Here is a 23,806-nt window from a genome sequence, read left to right on the forward strand (position 1 = left end):
TAATCGAGTGATCAAAAGAGAACAAAAGTGTTAGTTGAATACTGACCGTATAATTTAGCCAAAGTCTTATAACTTTCCCACTAGAAAGAATTTTGGACGAAAAATTAAAATCCGAAAAAAATCAATAAAAAACATGAAATTCGATCTGATTCTCAAATGAAAATTACAAGTCAAATAACAGTTCATAATTTCCAAACTCAATAAAAAAACTTTACAATCAAAGCCATAGGATTCAAAAGGAAGCCATTGTAACAAACTTACTGACTGGCTGATGGATTAGTCAGCAATTCAAGTGATTTTTTTAAGTGCTCTACTGCAGTCGACACGTCATCGAATGCCAAGGCGCCAACAGCGAACCGAGCCGCCTTGTGTGCCTCAGCAATTTTCTCTGGTGGTGGTTGATAATTGCTGTCATATTGGTATTTTTGAGAAGTAGTTGGTAAAGGTTCTGAGATTTTCCCGTTTCTGCCACTCGAAGAGTATTGAGCTTTTGACGGATAGTTTGTTGCCAGAGGAGCTGCGGGGGGACTATAAGGAGTCTCGGAGCCTTGATAGAAAGAAGGATAGTGAGACGGGACAGCAGGTAAACTACTTTCAGAGAAACTTGGATATGACTGAAAATTAGGGTATGAATACGAGGGAGCTTCGTGGGATTGGTAACCAACTGGAAAATGTGGTGGTTGATCTTGTTGATAGGTTTGATAGTTGTATGATTGAGGGTATGTGGGATTTTCAGATATGTTTCCAGGAAACGAGGGATGGAAGTCTCGTTGGAGTTCTTGCGGGAAGGATTGGTCGTGAGAAGGGTAATTGGCAGAAGGAAATGAATGAGGTGCTGATGAAATATTTGAATGCTGGCAGTCAATCTTATCATGGAACTGAGGTGATGGTGGAATATTACTAGAATGCTGGTTATTTGCTTCATGGAAATGAGGTGGTGGTGGAATATCACTAGAATGCAGGTTATTTGCTTCATGGAACCGAGGAAATGGATCGGAACTTTGATGAGGAATGGTAGCAGCAGGATCATGTGGCCCAAAATCCTACAGGAACAGACATAGATCAAGATTATCGAGAATTTTAGTTATCTGTCAGTTAATCTGTTTATACGATCATAGCCATGTGGCCCGACATATTAGCATTGTTCTTTCTGAGAAACATACATGTGCACCATGAGGTGTACCAGATGGAATCGACAAATCTTCATCACCATTAGGAGGGCCAGCGACGGGCTTCCTACCTTCTTTTATAGCTTTCCTAATATCTGCTGCTTTCCAAACTGCATACTTCTGTTTCTGCTCAAGCTGTAGAGGAAAACAGGAAAGTCATAACCAAAATTGCATCAAAATTAGAAGCACAAACTCTTAATCCAAGTATAACAACTACAATTAGAAACTCACATCAGGCTGAAGAGGGCCAAATTGGTTTATAATATCAAAGAAAATGCTCGCTGCGTAAAATGTCTTTGCCGCATTCCTGCACCAGCAGAAAAAAGTTACTCTAAAATCACTTGTAGCCATATCAAAACAATAAACAACAGAAAAAGGATTGAATGTTGCAACTGAAAGTACTTACTATAATTTAGAAGGTGGTGCAATATACAATTAACCAAAACAGAAAACAAACCATTTAGCTCATCGAAAAAGCTGATTTTCACATGTTATTATCCCTCCAAAATGGAAAGCCTAAGAGGCAAGTTGAAAAAAATACAATTTAATACAACAGCCACATATATAATAAAAGAATATCTACATACAAGTCTGCTCGTCCGGCCCGATCTTGTTTGTCTGCCTTTGAAAAAACATTCAAGGCAAATCCCTCTAGATGCAAATTATCTTCAGGTCCCAACTTCACTGTTTTCTTATCCTGCAATGCATCAGTAGTCAGGAGAGAGTTTTAGTTTCTATACAAAATTTATATATCATACAACTAAATGTTAGAATAATAGACAATCCTACGGTGATGATAAATACAAAGCTCTACGACTATGATTCTAATTAAACAGCATTCAATTCAAACGTACAAAAAAATACATATATTTCTTTCTTCTGAAAGATATATTAGTTACAAATGAAGAAAGAACCTTTAAACAACGTAAGGGGATTACCGACAGCATAAACATTGTATAAAGTCAATATAGCAAAGCAGATCCCAACAATCGATTTTGCACATTAAGATTAAGCCACCAGACAAATCTAAAATAGCACCTGGAGCTTCAGTACCAGTGCAAAACAGCATGATACAATCCCGCTACTGGATCAAATGTCTGACACAATTATGCTTGAGGATGTAAAAGAGGTTAGTGATTATGATAAAACTTGCATATCCTGATGGATTCATGTACAAAAGCAAAAGCTAGGATAATTTCATAAGAAAGGCAAGCCTTGCAGTTACAGATTCTTGGACGAGTCAAAGTGTCAAGTCCACAAGTTAAGACCGTGGAACCGAGGCGGTCAACCTCTTGAAAATTGATACTGATGAGAATAAGAGTACCATGTTGCAAGACAAAATTCAGATTTTCACTCCAGCCAATTCGGGAAGATTTGTGTGAGGCTTGCATCATTACCATCTTGCAAGAGGTTGATCATCAAGGTTCCATGGCCCAACTCATCCAACCTGAAACCCTCTCCAAGGATCCTCAATATCAAGCCTTGCGTTATTTGTTAAAGCACCCTAAACTAAACTCGCTCAGGTCTAAATCATTAACACAAAGCCCAGTTATATCAAACATTCGATCCACTGCTCATATCGTATCACGACAACTCTCAAAAAGCCAAAATTAGACCTGATCGATGAAAAAAAAGTTCTACGAGAAACACCAACGTTTTAAAATTGAATGTCTTCATGCAAAACCACATGAATCGATCATAAACAAGATCTGATTCAACATTATGAATTAAGTTTTCTATAAAAAAAACCTATACTAGACCCAGATTATTAAACAGTTCAAATCAAAATACCCATAAATCAAATTTCAAATTCAGCTAATCATTAAAAAATAAGAAGGAAAAGACGGACCTTTTCAAGCTGGTTCATGAGAGAAACAAGAAGAGCATTGGTGGTTTTGGTTCTCTCGTTATTGGGTATCTTCAATCCTTTTTCCATTGCATATAACCGACCTTTTTAAAAAAAAATCAAAGCATAAAAAAAAGGATCTAATCAACTTCAATAAAATGATTGAAACAAAGGGGTTAAAGATTTTGATTTTTACAGTAATAAGCAACAAGAGGCTCGTGCTTTTGAAGTTCATCGGCTCGTTGAAGGTACGGTAAGAGTAGCTTTGCAGGCTCGTTATCGCTTGCCATGCCCTATTTTCTTCTGTTTTTTTTTTCTTTTCTTTAGGGAGAGTTGCGTTGGGAGGAGTTTTTCAATATGTGAAAGAAACATGAAACTCCGTCGTTTTAAAACATTAGACTCTCCAAAGTTAGGTTTTGAAATGGTAAACTATACAATTAGTCATCAAGCTATTATCGCTTTTTTACTTTGGTCATTAAACGGTTTGATGAAATTATCATCAATCATACGTTTCTTTATTTTAATCATCAAAAACTTTAATTATTAGAATGCTTTAATACTAAATTTCTCAATTATAACATTAATATGAGAAAAGTAACAATTTGTTACTAAGGGTAAACTACACATTTAATGTCTAATTATCATTTTTGTTCCGTTTTGGTCGTCCAATTATTTTTCTTTCAAAATTATATTTAATATTCAATTTTAGTCACTCTTCATCACAAAAATTAATGATGATACTAACATGTCTTCATATTGTAATTTCGCATTATCATTGAAAAATCAAAAATATCATGTTAATAGTTTTGATAATGTTTTAATGGGGGTGACTTAGATAAAACTAAAATTTAACGTTATATATGATTTTTAAAAAATAATTAAATAATTAAAAAGGAAAAAATAATAATTAGGTACTAAATGTGTAGTTTACTCTATTATTAACTGTTATTATATAAGAAAAGTAATAGAAAAATAATATATTAATTTTTTAGAGAAGAAAAAATAAAGATTAAATTGATAAATTTTAAAGAGGAAAGATTTAATTTATTAAATTATTTAGTTTAAAGTAAAAATAAGTACCTAAACTATGCTCTTTTATTGCTTTAGGTACCTAAACTATTTTTAGTCAAATTAGGTACTTAAACTATTATTTTTAATTATTTTAAGTCATAATATTTTTAGTTAGAAAATTATTTTTCAACCAATAAGATGTTAAAACATCACATAAAATTAGGTACTTATTTTGACCAAAAAAAATATTTAAGATGCCTAAAAAAAGGATATAGTTTAAGGAATTATTTTGACTAAAAAATAGCTTATGTACTTAAGCCAAAAAAAAGATATAGTTTAAGTTTTTTTTTTATTTTAAGCCAATTATTTTTAATTAGGACTAGTTTATAGATTATATAAATTTTAGAATTTAAAATTGATATTATATCATGTTATTATTATTTTTATTAATCTAAAGTAATAACAAGTTATAATATATGTTCTAAAGAGTTTAACCATTTAACAATAAGCACTCAAATACCTTGTAATCGTTGGTCAAACTTGAGATCTCGAAAAATATCAATTATTCTTTTAAGTAATGAGGTAGCTTAGTTCATGATCATGCCATGTCATTATTTCATTTAACATTTAATGGTCAATGACCCTGATTATAGGATAAATTACATAAATAGTCCCTGATTATATAACGATATTTTATTGAGTCTATCGACTATTAAAAGTTACAAGATGAACCCCCAACTATATGACACTACTTTATTGAGTCCCTCGACTATAAAGTTACAAAATGGTCACTTGACAATTCATATGTTCCAAACTTATGCATTTTCGTTAAAAAAAAGTTGACAGTCGTCTGAGCTGGACATTAACCTACTAATTAGGATATGATAAAAATCATATGTTAATGATGCCCACTAGCACCATCATTACTTTCAAATATTGGCTCGACGACATAATATTTCAAACACCGACTCAACGACATAATTTAGACAAAGAATCGATCCATGAAATATAACTCAAATAGTGTTGGGATCAAATTTAATCATATCACATTCAATAGGTTAACATTAAATTCATATGGCTGCCATTTTTTTAACAAAAAAACGAGTTTTGAACATATGTATAGTCAGATGATCATTTGATAATTTTTAATAGTCAAAGAATTCAATTAAACATCATCCTATAATCGGAGGATCATTTTGTAACTCATAAGACTCAACAAAAACATCACCCTTTAATTGGGGACCATTTGTGTATTTTACCCTCATTTATATTTAACCCAAAATAAATTTCAATATTTTCTTCACCGAGATATACCACGAATCTTTTGGAACCTGAACTCAGTATTTGTGCAGAACTTTGAGGTTGCAAAAAATGTTTGTTCTCTTGCAAAGTTAATCAAATGCTTAAACAACCTTCCAATAGTTTCATACCTACCAAAACGTTTAACAGTCGATAATGGCTCAACAAACTGCAAATTCTGTTACGAACAATAACCCGATTCAGATTCCATCCAGTCAGGTTTGAGTATTCGTCGTCTTAATAAGTTATGTACTGGATTTCTGCATGTTCTTTGAGCCACTCGAGCACTTTCGCTCCCTCGAGCACTTCTTGTACCTAAACAGTTTCAAAACGACATCAGTTCATTGCTGCACCACGCAAAGTCGAGAAAAGCAAATGACGGAGCATGTATGGGCCAATAACTACATTTGAATGCACCCGAGGTATCCGAAATCTCTCTTGTTATTGAACAGTTAAGGGAATGTAGAGATGTTAAAAGAAGAACCGAGCCCTGACCTTTTCCTTCACATGTTCCTCGTCGTAGTTTTACTTTTAACGTTCAAATTCAGCAATTGATTTCTGTACCTCTTTCACAAGTTCATAGGATGAAAACTGCAGCGTAAACACAAACCAGAACACGTTTCAAAAAGAAATTTTGACAATATCCATTATGTCTGAAGTTTGAACATGAATTACCTGCAAATTTTCTCGTTTGAAAATATCACCTACAGCCAGATTCTGCTTTATCAACTTCGTTATGTTCTCTCTCTGGTTCTCCAAAATCTCGTTCACCGCCTTCGGACTTGACAGCGAATCCAATTGCTGTTCACTTAGCTTCATCTTTGTCTACAATGGTTAAACAACAGATCATATAGCTGGCATGACCATGCATACATGTAAAACACATGCAAAAACAAACACGAGCAGGCGGAAGACAAACATAAAACGATGCTTTATTTATAAGTACATTGTCATCAGAAACAGGCACCAGTTACCTGAATCTCTAGAAGTTTGGCTCCATAAAGCTGCATACCTTGTTCCTCGAACAAGGATTGGGGAATATCGATTTCCACCATCTGATCGAGCATCATTGTCACACCCATCAAAAAAAGTATTCTCAATTAAAATAAACTGATCTTAATGTTACTATTGATAACCTTCCAAAGCTTTGCATTATCCGTTGCTTGGTCTCTCGCAGTTTGCTCCACTTCTCGGCACCTTTGCTGTAACGACTCCTTGACCTGTAGATTCATGCAGCAGAAAGTTTCATCTAAATGCAAATGTCGGGAACTTGGGATTAGAATCAGATCAAACAAAAAATGAAAATTAACAGTTCATAATCGTAACCTGCATCAAGTCAGTGCACCCAGGAAGAAGCTTATCAGCAATAGTCATTTAGCTCTGGTGAATCCCGGTAGAATAGTTCTTTGCATTCAACCTACAAGGAAAATTTCCACAGCGTGTGTCACCCTTCATGTAACCGAAATCGGAATTTTATGGAGACTTTCTTATAAGTTTACAATAATGTTGAAACCACAAAACAAATGGAGCTCACAGTAAATTGTGCGTGCACGCCACGGAGTTTTTCTTGTTGCCATGATTCAGGAAATACAAGCGGAAAGGACTTCGTTTCACCTCGTTGAATACCAATTATGGCATCAAGGAAACCAGGAAGTACACTCAACATCATCGGTATCGAAATGAAATCCTGAAAAGGACGAGGTAAGAGCTTCAAGCTAGTAACATCAAGAATCCAACCAACTGCATGACTCAATTATTTACCTAGAGCTACTCATGATTTAGTTCGAACCGAAATATTGATAAGAAATCTTCCTTTTTGAACCAGAACCAACATTGTGATATATCCATTCTAATGTCATTTTTGACCATCACTTCCGGTAGTCATTCTCATATACTTGAAGTTCAGAACAGAATGGATACAGAACGAATACATTAAAATTCAAAATATAGGCAGTTTGGATCAATATGGTCGACCTTTACATTCTGCAGATGGAATCTTTTGAACATTAGACTCATCTTGGTCAATAGTCGTTGCAGATATATCAAGGACCACAAGATCACCAACCTGGAAATATTTAACCCCGCCATAAGCTATAAATTCCTTAACGATGATAATAGAAGACAAAAACCGACCATCTCAGTTTCATATATAAAATTCAAAAATGCGCGAAAGCAGTTGGAGCTAAAGATTAGAGAAGGAAAGTTTAATCGAAAAAGGCGATAACCATCTAGAAATGGAGAGTTTCTTAAGCTGAATAACCTGTAGTCCTCTGTCAATTACAACTTTCAGCGAACCTATGGACTTGTGGCCGCGCTTTATTTCCAGCTCGCAGGCTCATTCAGGTTTGATCTCATTGTCGATTTCAGCAACAATCTTCAGATTTTTTTATGCATTCTCGGTTACCCATTTGACTTCAGGTACCACATCTACAATGACATCGTAACTAGAAAAAAAAAATCAATGAGCATTTGTATCATTGCCGATGAAGCTTAAGTGCTCTTATTATGTTAAGCTTTCCTCTGGATCAATGTCGATAGGGGCTTACACACGTTTACAAAATTTCTCCATATCAGAAAATTTGGTTATTATGCGAACCGAATCTCTCAAGCCCATCCTAAGGATTATAAAATTTTTGGCAAACATAATTGAACATACAGTAGACATAGCACGAGGGAGTGTCCTTTTCAAAATCGATTCAACCGTGGCCATCTGTACACTTTCCTCCCCAACATAATTCAGAAGAATACTCTCTGGGATCTTTCCTGGTCGAAATCCAGGTATCTGATACATGTTTAAAAACAATAACTTTCAGCATTCAAAGTGAATCTAACAAAGGAAGGAACTAGCACAACAGCATCTCTAGCTATTGAAGCCCTACATTTAGCTATTCAACCAACTATAGAGTTAGTTCTCTGAGCGGCGATCTAATCTAAGGCAAATTTATAACGAGTTTTATGCTAAAATGTTATCCTGTTTAAACTAAAAAATTATACAATTAATAATAATTTTAACTACAACCAAGAATGTTACATTACGGCAGGTTCTAACCTAAAATGTTAATTCTCTATTCTAAAAAGTTACACAATTGGTAATAATTTCAGTTACAATCCAGAATATCTTGACCGTAGTTTTTCAAGTTGCAACCAGAATAGTTGCGCAATTTACATTATTTGTCATAATATTTTTGTTACACAAAATCAAATAACAAAGAAGACTTATTCATGAACCAAATTACCTTTACTTGCTTCATAAATTCCTTAAAAACCCTTCTGTAACAATCCTCGCCTACGGCAGCATGGAACTTCTACATTAAATCTCACCTATAAAAGTGTTCGATAAGATAAAGAAAGCAAGTCTAAAACGAGTGAGTGAAAATTAAGTAAAATAAATGACATGAAGAAACAGTGAAAACACCAAGAACTCTAAAATTATGAATTAACCACCAAAATCTTGCTCTTGAATTAGGCTCTTGAGATTCAGTGACCTTTACATCAGCCGGGAGCTTATCTTTTTTGGATTTGGAAGTCAGAAGGAGCTGACATGAAGAAACAGTGAAAACACCAAGAACTCTAAAATTATGAATTAACCACCAAAATCTTGCTCTTGAATTAGGCTCTTGAGATTCAGTGACCTTTACATCAGCCGGGAGCTTATCTTTTTTGGATTTGGAAGTCAGAAGGAGCTGATGAAGCCTTAATAAGAGATGAGACTGGCCGTTGACGCGAGTGAATTTGGCGGTAAAAAGAAATTAAGGGTTCCCTTTGGACTTGGGTATTGAATTGGAGAATTGGGTTTTTGAAGGAATGAGAAATGGTGTTTTTTGGCAGGAAAAGATGGGTTTTTTTTGTTTAAATTTTGGAGTTTTATGGATTTAACAGATAACGCCATTGTTGCTGCTTCGTGGAACCTTCGATGCTTTAGCTGTTGAAGATTAAAAATAAAAAATAAAAAAGAGTGATTTTCTGATATTTTTGAATGAGGCAAACGGTGCGTTTCATAAGCCATTTGAATTTTCCCCTTCATCATTTTTTTAAATGTCACCGTAAGAATTACGACAAAAAAATAAATACAAAAATTTGAATGCTTAGCTTATAGAAAAAGAGTTATAACCAAAATATTGATATTATTTTTCTATTTTTATCAAAAATTTTATTTAATTAAATTCTTAAAAAAATTTAATTCACTATTTTTAATAAAATTATAACAATTCTAATCAATTTAGTCCAAGTATTTTCTTATTAACTTTTGTTTTAAAAAAAAACTCAATTTGAACAGTTATTTAAATAAAATTATAAACTTATGAAATTTTAACAACAAAAAATTCATAAATTTTTATTTTCAGAATGTACCTTTTGAACTTTAATATAATATGGTTTTTACGAAAAATATATAATGTTTTAAAAAATCACGTTTTCATCTCAATGTAGAATTTATTTAATAAAAAATAATTAATTTTAAAATGAAATATAAACGAGTAAGGTGAGGGGGAAACTAGAGATGTAAAAAATTGACCCGACCTGTAAAACTGATTAAAACTGATTTATGTCAAAACTGTTTATAACTCGAGATGGTGGTGATCCAAAAGCGATTCGAGTCCGGATTGGTGTTGACTTAAACCCGAGTTAGACCTGTAAATTTACAACCTACACCTGACTGAAACCAGATTAAACATGATAATGTGATAACCGAACCCAACTTGTATCCTACCTTATATGAACCCGAACTTGATATTAACCCGATAAATAACTGATATTACCCGATACGTTATCAATTTGACATGTTATAAACTTGTAAATTATCCAACTTATTATTAAACTAAACTGATATTTACCTGACTTGTACTTGTAAGTTACCATTGATGAAGTTAAGAAATTATGGATTTTTAATATTATAATGTAACATAATACATCTTCGTGCATGATTAAATATGATAATTAAATTAATGTATTTACTTTTTATGTTCATAAATTATAGCATATAAATATATTCAAAATATTTATTAAATTAATGATTTGGAATTGATAAAGTGAATAATAAATATAAAATAAATTAGTAATTATTATCATTATATTACTAAATTTACTTTAGATTACTAAATTTACTTTCTATATTTGTTACGTTTGTAATATTAAAAAATAATTATAACTATTAAATTAATTTTATTAAATGACTCATGAATCATTTTTATGTTATAATTAATAACTTAAATATAATTCAACTTAAATATGAGATTAAAATTGTAACACCCCAACCCATATTCGACCCGAATACGAGTATGAGATGTCACATTGACTTTTAAAACCTTTATTCTTGTAAAATAACAGAACATTTGAACTTTTTTTAAGAAAATATGATAATATATTGTTGAACCATATTTGTTATAACCAATTAAAGAAAATATACGTTTTATGAACAGTAAAATACGGTATGAACAGTGAACATACCATATGAACAATGCTCAAATGTTAAAATTTTTCAGAATGTCAAAGGGGATCCGATTCCCCTGCTACAGAGAACTGATACCCTGCTACATACTACTACAGTACTTCCGTAAAATACGTATAAATTCATAAAAATCCAAGGTTTCATCATTATACATTTACCATTTACATATATACATTTAAAACATTTCCAAAACTCGATCAGAGCGTATATAATACAAATCCTTTTTATTACATGCCAACTAAATTCTTTCTAACAAAATACATGTAATTTGATCTACATTTATGATCTGATCTTCGGTAAAGAGAATTGACTTGTCTCGTTCCTCTTTACTTCTCTTTTCGCTTTCCAAACCTACATGTGAAACAATCACACGCTAAGTCGATGACTTAGTGAGGCATATAAACATATAATGGAAACCACAAAACATTTCATAAATACATACACTTAATATGATATAGTTCATATCAAATGCATGAACATTTATTACGATCATATCATATTAAAACATATATGATTTCTGTAACATATACCCACATGCACATATATCCTTATCAACATGTTTAACATTTCATATTCATTATCATTAATCCTTATAATTTAACAATCTTATACATAACATATCATGCATTAACCAAGCAATACACCATCACATAAATCCTGTGATCTATTCCATATAACAAATCACATACACATATCATATTCAGTATACTTATTAAATCTCTTTATTAGCCCATGTACACCAGTGAGAACTTAAGGTATGTGAGTACATTGAGGTTGTGCACCACTATGCTGTCACCACATCTCGTATAAATGTCCCGAAGGACCAGTCCATAGATTCTGAAGAACCTAGGTAATCAGTCTATATATCTCGAAGAACATAGGTAAACAGTCCATATGTCCCGAAGAACATAGGTAAACCCTCGACCCTTGGTATACCAACTATACCCCTAGCTTTCATATCACATAACATGGGTATTATCATTTATAACAGTTCACATTACTTAATCATATAATTTCTCTTATAAACACATATCTTTTTTTTTCAGTCACATATCACATGTACGTGTAATCATTGATCTTATAATCACATGTTTCTTCTCTTCTGTCACATACCACATGTATGTGTAAACATATATCTAATATCATATAACACGTATCACAAATGCATGTATTCACATAGATCATTTCATATGGCTTTTGTCATTTCTCATTTGTTCATGTAACCTTGCATGTCATATCAAGTAACATATAATAACATACATCCATTTCTATGTACTAATGCACGCATAGTAATCATATAACATTTTATAAGTTACTTCTTACCATAGTAACTCTATCATTGGCTCATCGCAAGCCAATGCTTGATCAATCACATAAGTACAATTTAAATTGCACTCACCTTAGCCTTGTTTTGATTCAATCCTAATCCTTTGATTATTCTGGAACTTGTTTAGGCTCAATATCTACATAAATATAACATTTCAAAACAATTATCAGAAGCCTAAACCTTAAACTTGATGTTAATAACTTAAGCCCAAAATTGCATATTTTTTTCTTTAGGGGGAATCGATACCCCCAGAGGGGAATCTGTACCCCCTACGTAATCTGGAATTTTCGTTCAAGCCCAGAAAATCACTGTTCATGCACGAAAATTCACTATATCAACTTAAATTCTTCATGTTTCATTCCCTTTTCTATTCTTAACTCAAATATACATACTTAAACTAATTTATATCCATTTATTTCATCTTAAAACTCAAAATTTCGTATTTCATATGGAATCAATAATAATACCCAAATTTTCAGTATGTTCTAATTTCAATTCTATCACTTCACATCTCTTAATTAAGCTAATGACAAGTCGAATTTAACTTCAAATTCAACTTATCAACTCTTTTATAGAAATTCTCTTAAAAACTCATTTTCTTTAATCTTTCATAACTTCTTCATCTTTTGATTATAAGATAAATTAAGCTTTCCTTAAGCTTAATTATCATCTAAGGATCAAAACCCAATCTTTAATTGAACAAATAATCAACAAAATAGAAAACTCACCTTTGTTTAGCTTCCACGCTTGGAGAAGAAGAAAGGAAAAAGAAGATGAAATGTTTTCATCTTACTCTCCCCACATTTTATCTCCTATTAAAGGAGAAAAATATATTTCCTTGTCAATTGACCATTTTGCCCTTTAATTCTTTGAATAATTAATAACAACTTTCAGGAAATATCCTCAAATAAACCATTGAATTATTTAACTATTATGCTTTAATCACTTGATCTGAAATTTTACAATTTAATCACTAACCCGTAATTTGGGATGTTACAAAAATTTTAAGCACTTTATAAATATTGAAACTAACAAAATGTATAAATGTACAAATTAAATTTATTACAACTTGATACACAACAATTACAATTAAATGAAGTAAATAAATTTATGTTAAAATTTAAGCTCTCAGCTCTTAAAGCAAAAGTTTTACAAGGCTGAAAGCCCAACTTTACTACCATAAGTTTTCTCATTTATTTTTGTTTATCTGAAAAGATCTAAATGATGCCAACATGATTAAATTATGGGCAACTTATAAGCTTTAAAAGCCGAAATACCACCAATATAATTTAACCATGGGTTACTAAGTATATAAGAATTTACAATAGTTTAGTTCACTGAAACCAACAATAACAATTTACAAGGCAACAGTCAACCAACAACAAGCATCAATGAATCATTTAGAGCAGGTTCAATTTGTAACGCCTCAAATCGAGGGTTAGTAGTTCAGGTTAACACGAGACCCATATTTTGAGCCCAAAGGACCCATTAAAATAGTTTGGACTTAGTTATTTTAGAAGTGGGCTTAAGTTGATCCCATTGATAGAATTTTGGTTGAGTTTATTAAAAGATAAAAATGAAGAGGACCAAAAGTGCAATTTTCCCTTTGTTAATTTGAAAGCAGAAAACCTCTTCCCTATTTTATGTTTTCATTTACCCATTCCTCATTAACACTCACCAAACACTCTTCCTCTTCATCTCATCTTTCTTCTCTTCTTCTTCCTCCTCTTTCTCTTCCATGTGAAAGCTTTAAGGATATCAAGCCTAGTTGGGTTTAGATAAGGTAAGAATGTTAATCTTCAATCAAAGAGCTTCAATTAAGCCTCATTTCTCAAGTTTTAGACTTAGTTTCCAAAAGGGGTTTTACAGAAGTTTAAGAGAATATATGGATTCTAGCTCGTTTTGAGTGCATTCAAGTTATAAAAGTGTTTTTAACTTCAATCCAAGAACTTAGTTGAGTTAGTAATTCCTTTTTTACCTTTGATTAGTGAAAGAAGTGGGAGAGATCTCAAGGGCAAAGGGAAAAGAGAAAATTTCTCTTGGGTGATTGGAGAACTTTTCTAGTAGCCAAGAAATCAGGTAACACATTCACAACTCCTTAATGCCATTTATGGGTCATTAAAAGTGTATTATAGCTTAAAAAATGAGATTAAAACATGTTGAGCATTTTCATAATAGATTCTATGTTTTAGAGTTTTAACATGTCTTAAAGCCTTATTTATGATCCCTTTTATCACATAAGACTTAATTAATAATTGGGAACCTCAATAGGATAATTTGAGTGAGTTTGAGTATCCATTTCATGCTTAAATAGGGCATTCTCGAGTGGGAGTATCGATACTAGAAGAACAATACCGATATTGTTCTTATGAGAGGGAAAAAATCAAGGAGTTTATGAGGGCAATATCGATACCCCTTGAAGGAGTATCAATAATGAAGTCCCAGTTTCGAGACCCAAGGGCTTGGTATCGAAATCATTTTTCCAGTGTACATTTTTTGTATTGGTACTCTATGGGGTATCAATACCAAGGGTAGAGTATCGATACTCCCCATATGAGTATCAATACTTCTCATTCTCTTTCAATAGAAATTGACACTAGGGTATCAATACCTTGAGAGCGGTATCGATACTTAAGAAAGTTGGTATCGATACCAAGGTATTTTGTTGGGTTTTAATATTCAAGAGATCTTAAGAGGAAAAGGAGGTTTCCCAAAATCTCTAATTTCTCTCAAATAAGAATTCAAGTGATAACAATAATATTGTGTAAGCACATTAGAAACGAGATAAATTAGGGTGACATGAAACTAGCCTTGTTTGAATACTAAGGGAAAAGATCATAACACTCGGGTCACTTTAGTAAAGGATACTAGTATCGAGCAATAGAATCAGTCTGGAATCCTTAGGTAGTGCGCAAGGCACGTTAAACTGACTAAGTAGGGTCAAGGCCCGACACTCGCGAGGGGTGGGTTAGTCGAGGGTGTTGTGTCCAATGTAGAGATTACAGGCCTAATCCTCGGTAAACTGGAGGGGTGAGTGAGCCCTCGCACCATGATGTCTACCTTAGAGTAGAGAGTGCAATATACGAGTATAATTACTATTGCATTGTACTAGATAGCTTGAGCATTTAATGAACACCTTTAGTATGTTTTATTTTTAGTGTGACACTGGGCTAATGAGCTCAGCATTTGGTATTTGTTTCTTATACATGTTAGTAGGAGGAGCATTCAATGAGCCTTTTTAAGCAGCCAATATCTAGACCGAGAGTGAGCAGAGTACATCTCGAAAATCTTCTATAGAAAGCATGTATTATTTGTAGACCATTTTTTGTATATTCGAATCGTAACTTTAATTGAAAAGTTGGTTTGTATATTTTGATATATTTACTTTGGGAGCTCCCGATGTAAAATTTATTTATACTTATGGATGGATTTCTTATATGAAATGGTTCTTAAATGGTCCTTTTGATAAATAAATTGAGAAAATGTTGGGAGCTCCCCGATGTAAAATTTTGCAACACATTAGCAAATAATTACTCCAAATAGAAATCAAAATGTTATTGATTCACCAACACTACCAGTATGGAAATTTTTTTTTGAGTTCTCCCTTTCCGTCTTGTCCTGGCCATAACATTCTCCATTTCTACAAGAATTCGAACAACTTTATCCTTCATTTGTTCAATTTCCTTTTAGTTGGTGTAGACACTCGTTTTTGTCTGGGTTTTACTTATGCTTATTATTATTATTATTATATTTATTTATCTATATTTTGTGTAGGCCCCAACCTGAAGCCCAACCCAGTTATAAAATCAGAACCCAGATACAAGACCAAGCCCACCCAGAAGCTAACCCAACTGGAGCCCAGACCTGAGGCCCAATATCCGACCCGGTCCAGGCCCAGCACTCAAACCTGGCTAGGGTTTTCACCTAATAGCCCCAACTGCCCCAATTTTCAACCGTTGGATCTAATGGAGATCCAACGGTCCTTAGTTATCCATATTAGGGTTTGAAACCTAAATATCATCTAGCCACTACGGAACAGGGAATCTGGATCGTCCATCACCGGCGCGTGTGATACACACACCCAACCTTTCAACTTCCAGACATAGGAGCATGCAACCATCACCATCGGAGATACACACCGCCACCACTGTCATGTTGTTTTCAAACTACAGTGACCGAAAATCAATCAACAATCCATCAACATACATAATAATTTTTTTTAAGAACAAATCATAATAAAATCCCAAGAAAATAGGGGTTGTCAATCAAGCTGTGAATATAGGGTACTCATGCCCTATTATCTTGAAAAAGAAAGAAGTCATCACCATAAAAGAAAGAGAAAAGCATCACACAAAAAAGGAACGGGATTCGGAGAGGAGAAAGATTGGAACAGAGAGAAAACCCCAGAGAAAAACAAACTGAACCAAAGGGAAAAGTGTGTTTCAACGAAAAAACAGAGGGGAAGAGAGCAAAAAAAACACACGAAGAAAAAAGAGAGAAACATACCTCGGTTTGAAGTGTTGGAATCTCTACGGTCGCCGGATCTCTTTTTTCGGAGAGGTAAATCCTAGATCTAGGATTTTTGGGTGACTTTTGGACTAAATAAGGGTTGTATATGGGTTAAGGGCGAGGAGGGGGATCTTTTGAGGTATTTTATCTTTTTCAACCAATGTGAACAGCCATGATCCACCGCGAAACGCCACCAGCGAACGACGTCATTTCTTTCCCTGATGAGGGAGTTGAGAGAATTTGAGAATAATCTCTCCTCCCTCTGCTGTTAAACCAAACAAAATGAAAGGGAATATGAAGAAAACTCTCAGTTTTGGGCTTATATTACCTGATCGAAACGACGTAGTTTAATCACCCACTCCCATGTTTTTCAATTGCTAAGGGGTAAATAACTGTTTAGGTCCTTGCTCCTTTGTAATCTCATGATTTGGTCATCGAATGAAAATATAATATTCTATTTCAAGCATTTGTTTTTCAATATTTACATTTAAGTCATCAATTTGTATATTGTGATATATTTATTTATTTTCGAATCTGATCCTAAAGTTTATTTTTTTTGTTCTGGTCACTATTTAATATGAATGTATTGAGGTATAATTATTATTTGCCCTTTCATTTTTTGTTTAATTAGTCCTTAATGTTGTTTATATATTATTTTCATTTGTAGTACCTTATTTGTTTAATATATGCGATTGTGACTTTGGTTTGTTTTTAATTTTATTTGGATCCTTCAAGTTTCAATTACTACCATTTTGATTCCTTAAATTGTCAAATATGTTTATGTGGTTATGTATACTTTTATTTGTAATGATTTCTTGTTTTGTTTTAATCCTTTATGTATATACATATTTCATATATTATGTATTTATTAAATAAATTTCATTAATCCCATTTGTAATAAATATTATGTTCTATATGTATATTATATGAATATATTCCAGTTCATGTTTATTTTTCATGAGACTCCTTTGATGATTTATTCGAATATTTTCAAGAACACTTATTCATAGAATGATCGTGGAAAATATCACTTGGTCGAAGTGGTGCGATCCGATGCGACATTTTAACGAAATGGAAACTTGAAATAAATCTAGTTTATTTTACTAATTAAATCTTTTTTATTTAAATTATTCAATGCGTTTTTATATAGTAATTTATTCTATGCAAAGGTCGATAGTCAATTTATATTTGATTCACGTTTTTATATCGATGAGAGAATATTCTTTTGGTTAAGAAATAAGAAGAGATATCATTCCCGTCGGAGGATGAGTAAATCTCGATATTTCTTTTCGGATTAAAAGATTTTTCTTAATAATTAATTCGAAGCAAATTATTTAATTTTAATAAATGGATCATATTCTAACTTTATATTCTATTTATACTTTCCACCATTTACGACAACGCATAAGAGATTAAGTACCAATTTTGGTCGCTGTGAGGGTGTTAATCATTCCCAACGCGTAATCAATTCCTGGACCCGTTAAATCAATTTTTGGTAAACGCATACCAATTTTTGTCTTGAAAAAATGTTTTTCCTAAAATTATTTTAAAAGACGTTTTAGGTATTCGATCTACCTAATCTAAAAGTCGATGGCGACTCCTATTCAATTTAATTCAAATTAACTCAAAATCTCCAATTTTTTAAATAAAATCATAATTGTTTTTTAAACTTAATTGTTAAAAAATGGTTATGCAACTTGTAATTCAGTTATTCTTCTTTTTCCACCACAAATTTCACCATATCAGCCATTGATAGGTCACCATCGCCCTCAGAATCGGACTCAGAAAAGGCAGTTTGTTTAGAGGCTCTCGTCCTTTTATGAGATTGAGGCATTGAAGTTAGGGATTCTGATTTCCGAGTTAAAACCTGATTCTTTTGTAACTTCAGCCTCTTCAGGATTCGCATCCCCACTTGGCTTAGCATGATCTTCACCATTATTCTCTACAGTACTCCCGTGTTCCTTTCCGGAAGGCTCGGGAGAAGCCGATGAAGAGATCCCGAATCGTCGAAATGCGGAGAAATTCAGGTTTGAATACTGCAGCTTAACTACATCATTTGTGATCACCTGCACAGACAAAGTGCATGCGATTTTTATGAACTTGGTTATGTTTTCTAGAATCAAAATATGAGTTTAAGATCGAAATTTCAGCATAACCATTCAGTACCCACTAAAAAATGAACCTTAAAGCCAAACAAGACCCTGATCAAATGAATCTGTAAATTGAAATCGCAGCTTATAAATCATTAATGTAATGACTACATCAAGGCAATTAATAAAAAGTTAAAAAAATGATCAAACGAATATGAAACAGGTAGATCAAATCTAAAGACTACAAAAAAAGAACCCACTTCACATAAATTTAAGCACTTCGGACCAAAGAACTTAGAGAACTTCAACATGGTGAAACAAAGATAAAGAATGAAAAAACGAGCAAATGAAAGAAGTCATCAAAATTGAGCCAATTTAAACATAATCCTTAAACCCTATCAAAGTCGTCTTAAATTAATTTAAAAAAACAAAAAACAAAGGTTTTATTGTTTTACCCTATCAAACTGAGGGGGAAAGGTTGGCGTTTGAACGCTCTTGGGAGCAGACAGAAGTAAGGAGCGTGCGCCGATGCTCCTTGAGACGCGTGACAAATCCCTCGATATCAACATATTTTAGGGGACGTTTGGTTCAGAGTATCCATTCTCCCGTTTGGTTGACAAATATTCCTAGTCCGGTAATAAATTATTACAAACAGCGGTATTTTGGGGTATATTACCGTGAATGTGATTATTCATTATCTTAGGTATTGTTACATTCCCGGCGTTTTGACTAAAATGCTCTTAATTTTTTTTTCAAAAACATCTATCTTCTGCCGTTGAATAAAAAAAATTTACGAAGGTTAAATTGTAAATTTATCCTTAAACTATTTTAGATTTACAAAAAAAAGTTCATAATTAAAATTTTATATGAAGTTCAGGGATTAAAATAAAATTTTCCCTTTCATTAAACCTATTTATCTTTTCAATTTTGTAAAAAAAATTATATAAATTTTATGAATTTAAATTTTTTAAAGAAAATATATAAATTAATTATAGTAATATTATAGTAGAATTCAACTTGTTAAAAAAATAAATATATAATAAGGACAATTTGGTAAAATATACATTCTAATAATATTTTATTTTTTTAACCAAACTCTGTAATCTTACATTCCTACTAAACGAACCAAACACAAAATACAACAACAACAACAACAAAACCCAATTCCCATATGCAATGGGGTAAGGGGGAGGTAGGGTAGTAGGCTGCCCCAACGCCAGGTTGAGAGTAGCTTCCGTGGAAGACCTCCGGCAGTCAGAAAATTAAAAATATAGATAAAATGTAATGCATGTATAAATAAATACATAAATACATAGTTGAACAGTATTCATATGCAGACATTAATATCATTAATATCATATGCGCGTTTGTACTTGGGCAGTAATCCCTGCAAATAAATCCATACGAAAAAATCTCTGCATATAGACAGAAACGTAAGACCCGACTAAATTTAAAAGTGAAGAGAATGTTACACAGAAGTCAACGAAAGCAAGCCCAGTTCTAAGCCTTCATAAATACCAATAACATAAACGTATAAAAAGTAGAAGTTACCCACACTACTCGACTACCCTAGTTTTGAGTCTCCATACTTTCCTATCAGAGGTCATGTCCTCGGTAAGGGCTAAATCCATCAAATCAGATCTCAAGCAGTCTTCCCACTTCCGCCTTGGTCGTCCTCGCCTTCTGGCACCGTCGACTGTAATCGACTCTACCCTCCTGACCGCATCCGACGGTAGTCGCCTAAGGACATGCCCAAACCACCGTAGTCTTCCCTCCTTCAATTTTTCAGAAACAGGCACCACCCCCAAGGACATCCTAATAGCAGAGTTTGTTGTCATATCCCACAGAGTCCTACCGCATGTCCATCGAAGCATTCTCATTTCTACGGCCTCTATCCTCCTTACATGATCCTTCTTGGTTGCCCAACATTATGATCTATACAGCAGTGCTGGTCTTATTGCCATTCTATAAAATTTTCCCTTAAGTTTTAGAGGCACCTTCTTGTCACACAAAACTCCAGTAGCGGCCCTCCACTTTAGTCATCCCGCCTTTATACGGTGTGTAACATCATCTTCTACACCCCCATCTTTATGTATCATAGACCCTAGGTACTTGAAACAATCCTTTGAGGGGAGAACGTGTCCTTCTATGCATACTTCTACATCTTCATCGTTTTGGTCCCTACTGAAGTTTGAACATAAATACTCTGTCTTTTCAATATTGATCCTTAGACCTTTTTTCTTCCAAAGCAGTCTTCCAGGTAGCCAGTCTACTATTCAACTCAGATTTTGTTTCAGCAACTAGGACAATTTCGTCAGCGAAAAGCATACACCATGGTACACCGTCAGGTGTCACACAATAGATGTCGTCCATAATCAAGGCGAAGATGTAAGGGCTAAGAGCTGACCCCTGGCGGAGTCCGATTTCCATTGGGAATGCCTCGGTGTCGCCAACTGTAGTCCTGACGTGTGTAGTAGATCTACAATACATATCACGAATCGCCCGGATATAAGCAGTTGGGATCCGTCTCATTTCCAAAGTCTTCCAGATCGTATCTCAGGGAACGCTATCATAAGCCTTCGCAAGGTCAATGAATGCTATGTGAAGATCTCTAGACTTTTCCCTATATTTCTCCATAAGTCGTCGAAGTAGATGAATCGCCTCCGTAGTAGACCTGCCTGGCATAAATCCAAATTGGTTTTCTGAAACCCTAGTAACTTGTCTCAACCTAACCTCTATCACCCTTTCCCATAGCTTTATGGTATGACTGAGTAGTTTAATACCTCTGTAGTTACCACAACGTTGGGGATCTCCTTTATTCTTATAGATTGGTATCACCGTGGACTCTCTCCACTCCTCTGGCATCTTGGCAGTCTCTAAAATAATATTAAAGATGTTGGTCAACCACTTAACTCCCTCTTCTCCTAGGGCCAACCACACAGTGATAGGAATTTGATCAGGACCGACAGCTTTGTCCCTTCCCATCTTTCTAGGAGCTATTTTGACTTCCTCAAACCCAATCCTACTTGTAGGGCAGTCATTGGCCGTAGTATGATGGTCGGCTGACCCATCAACGGTACTATCTCTACAGGGAGAGGCACCGTCATTAATAAGCCAAAGAAGTAACTACCCCAAACCATCTTAATATCATGATCTTTCGCTAAAAGGACACCATTGTTGTCCTTAATAAACCTAATGCTACCTAGATCCTTTTTCTTATTCTCCCTAGATTTTGCAAGCCTAAATATGTCGTTTTGTCCATCTTTGGTGTCTAATCTCTTGTACATTTCCTCGTATGCCTTATCCTTTGCTTTAGCCACCGTTTTCTTGGCTTCCCGCTTTGCCTCCTTGTATCTTTGTTTAGCTCTCGACATTTCTTCATCGTCATTGCATTGTAGAAACTCCTTGAAGCAAGTTTGCTTTGTCTTCACCTTAGTTTGGACTTCGTCGTTCCACCACCACGATTCTTTATGTTCCTTGGCCTTCCCTGTCGACAACCCCAGGGTGTTTTTGCCCATTTCTCTGATGGAATTTGCCATATTTTTCCATAACAAATCTGCATTATTTGAGTTTGTAGTTCCAAAACCTGTATTAGACAAAACCTTACTCCTAAAGTCATCAGTTGTCGCTCCATGTAACTTCTTCCAAAGGATCCTAGGTTTACCCAGTTTAGCCCTCCTATGAGTGCTCCGCCCATGTGGTACGCGAAACACCAAAACCAACAATTTGTGTTACGATGTGCATGCCTCTTCAGGGGACACCTTACAGTCAATGCAAGCCCATCGATCCCGATTTCGAACCAGGATGTAGTTGATTTGGGTACAATGTCCCCCGCTATGAAACGTAATCAAGTTCGCATCTCTCTTATTAAATAAGGAGTTAGTGACCACCAAATCGTGTGCAGTAGCGAATTCAAGCAACGTACGTCCCTCATCGTTCCTGCTACCATAACCGAAACCCCCATGAACACCGTCAAACCCGTCAGTTGCACTACCTATATGGCCATTGAAGTCTCCCCCTATGAAAACTCTTTGGTCCTCCGGAATGCTCCTAAGTACATCATCTAACTGATCCCAGAAGCAACGTTTCTCCCCCTCCCCTAGGCCAACGTGTGGGGCGTACACTGAAAGGACATTCACCACTTCCTCTTCTATAATAACCTTAATCATCATGATCCTATCCCGGTATCTACAAACTTCAACTACATTTTCCTTGAGCCTAGAGGATACCAAGATACCCACCCCATTTCTAGCTTTATCTACGCCTGAATACCACAACTTGTACCCATTACACTATCTGGCGCGAGCCCCTTTCCACCTAGTCTCTTAAAAACATGCAAAATCTATTTTCCTATTATTAAGTACGTCGGTCAGCTCTAGCATCCTAGCATTTAATGTGCCTACATTCAACGAGCAAACTCTAAGTCTAGTCTCCTTGTCACCACTATATCGAGCCCTCCCCCTATACGCCCCATGGGCTCTAAAAGACGGGCATGACCTCAAGTAATCATCTATAGTCGAAGCTATGAGAAACTATGAAAAATGAAACCAAAGAAGACAGAAGATGCACCAGAAAAACGCTAGAGAATTGAGGGGTACTAAAAAGCCTAGTTGGTTACTAAGTACGATTTTAATTTATTGCTAGTAAGTTTATTAACAATTATAAGATAAATTGTGTAATTAGGTTAATAATAATAATAAGTAAGTTTATTAACAATTATAAGGTTCAAACAAAGATCAACTGGAATAAAATATACGGGGGAAACAATATTAAAAGTACCTGATTCGTGGGTGATTTGAGCTTAAAAGAGAGAGCAAGCGAGAGAGAGAGAGAGGTCTAAGAGTTTACTTTTCAACTCTGGGTAATATCTTAAAAATCCAGAGACAGTTCTCAAGAGTAATGAACGAATCAAAAACAACTGGATCACCTAATTAACACATAAATATCACTGATCCATTCAAAATAGACCAAAATAAAAAGTCTTAAATCTCTACAAAACAAATTTAAACTATGAAGGCAAGCCGATCTAAAAGATTCACATACAACGGACAGATTTAGTAAGAGAAAGCGAGGAAAGAATATACTCAGACAAAAATAAAATAAAAGTAA

General features: G+C 34.1%; 1 protein-coding gene and 1 pseudogene across 1 annotated transcript; both read right to left on the minus strand.

Annotated features, from left to right (window-relative positions):
* Window positions 1-149: 149 nt before the first annotated feature.
* LOC120115987 (protein HOMOLOG OF MAMMALIAN LYST-INTERACTING PROTEIN 5-like) lies at window positions 150-22,914 on the minus strand. Its single transcript, XM_039136580.1, has 8 exons — window positions 22,903-22,914; window positions 21,918-21,922; window positions 3,212-3,320; window positions 3,019-3,119; window positions 1,757-1,866; window positions 1,401-1,476; window positions 1,164-1,304; window positions 150-1,043 (listed from the first exon to the last, which is right to left on the minus strand). Exons 3-8 carry the CDS (start codon window positions 3,303-3,305, stop codon window positions 258-260), a joined length of 1,308 nt encoding a protein of 435 aa, XP_038992511.1. The 5' UTR covers window positions 3,306-3,320; window positions 21,918-21,922; window positions 22,903-22,914; the 3' UTR covers window positions 150-257.
* LOC120115867 lies at window positions 5,362-19,266 on the minus strand (annotated as a pseudogene).
* Window positions 22,915-23,806: the final 892 nt, after the last annotated feature.

Source organism: Hibiscus syriacus, unplaced genomic scaffold (genome assembly GCF_006381635.1).
Source record: "Hibiscus syriacus cultivar Baekdansim isolate YM2019G1 unplaced genomic scaffold, ASM638163v2 tig00000910_pilon, whole genome shotgun sequence".
Classification (NCBI taxonomy): Eukaryota; Viridiplantae; Streptophyta; class Magnoliopsida; order Malvales; family Malvaceae; genus Hibiscus; species Hibiscus syriacus.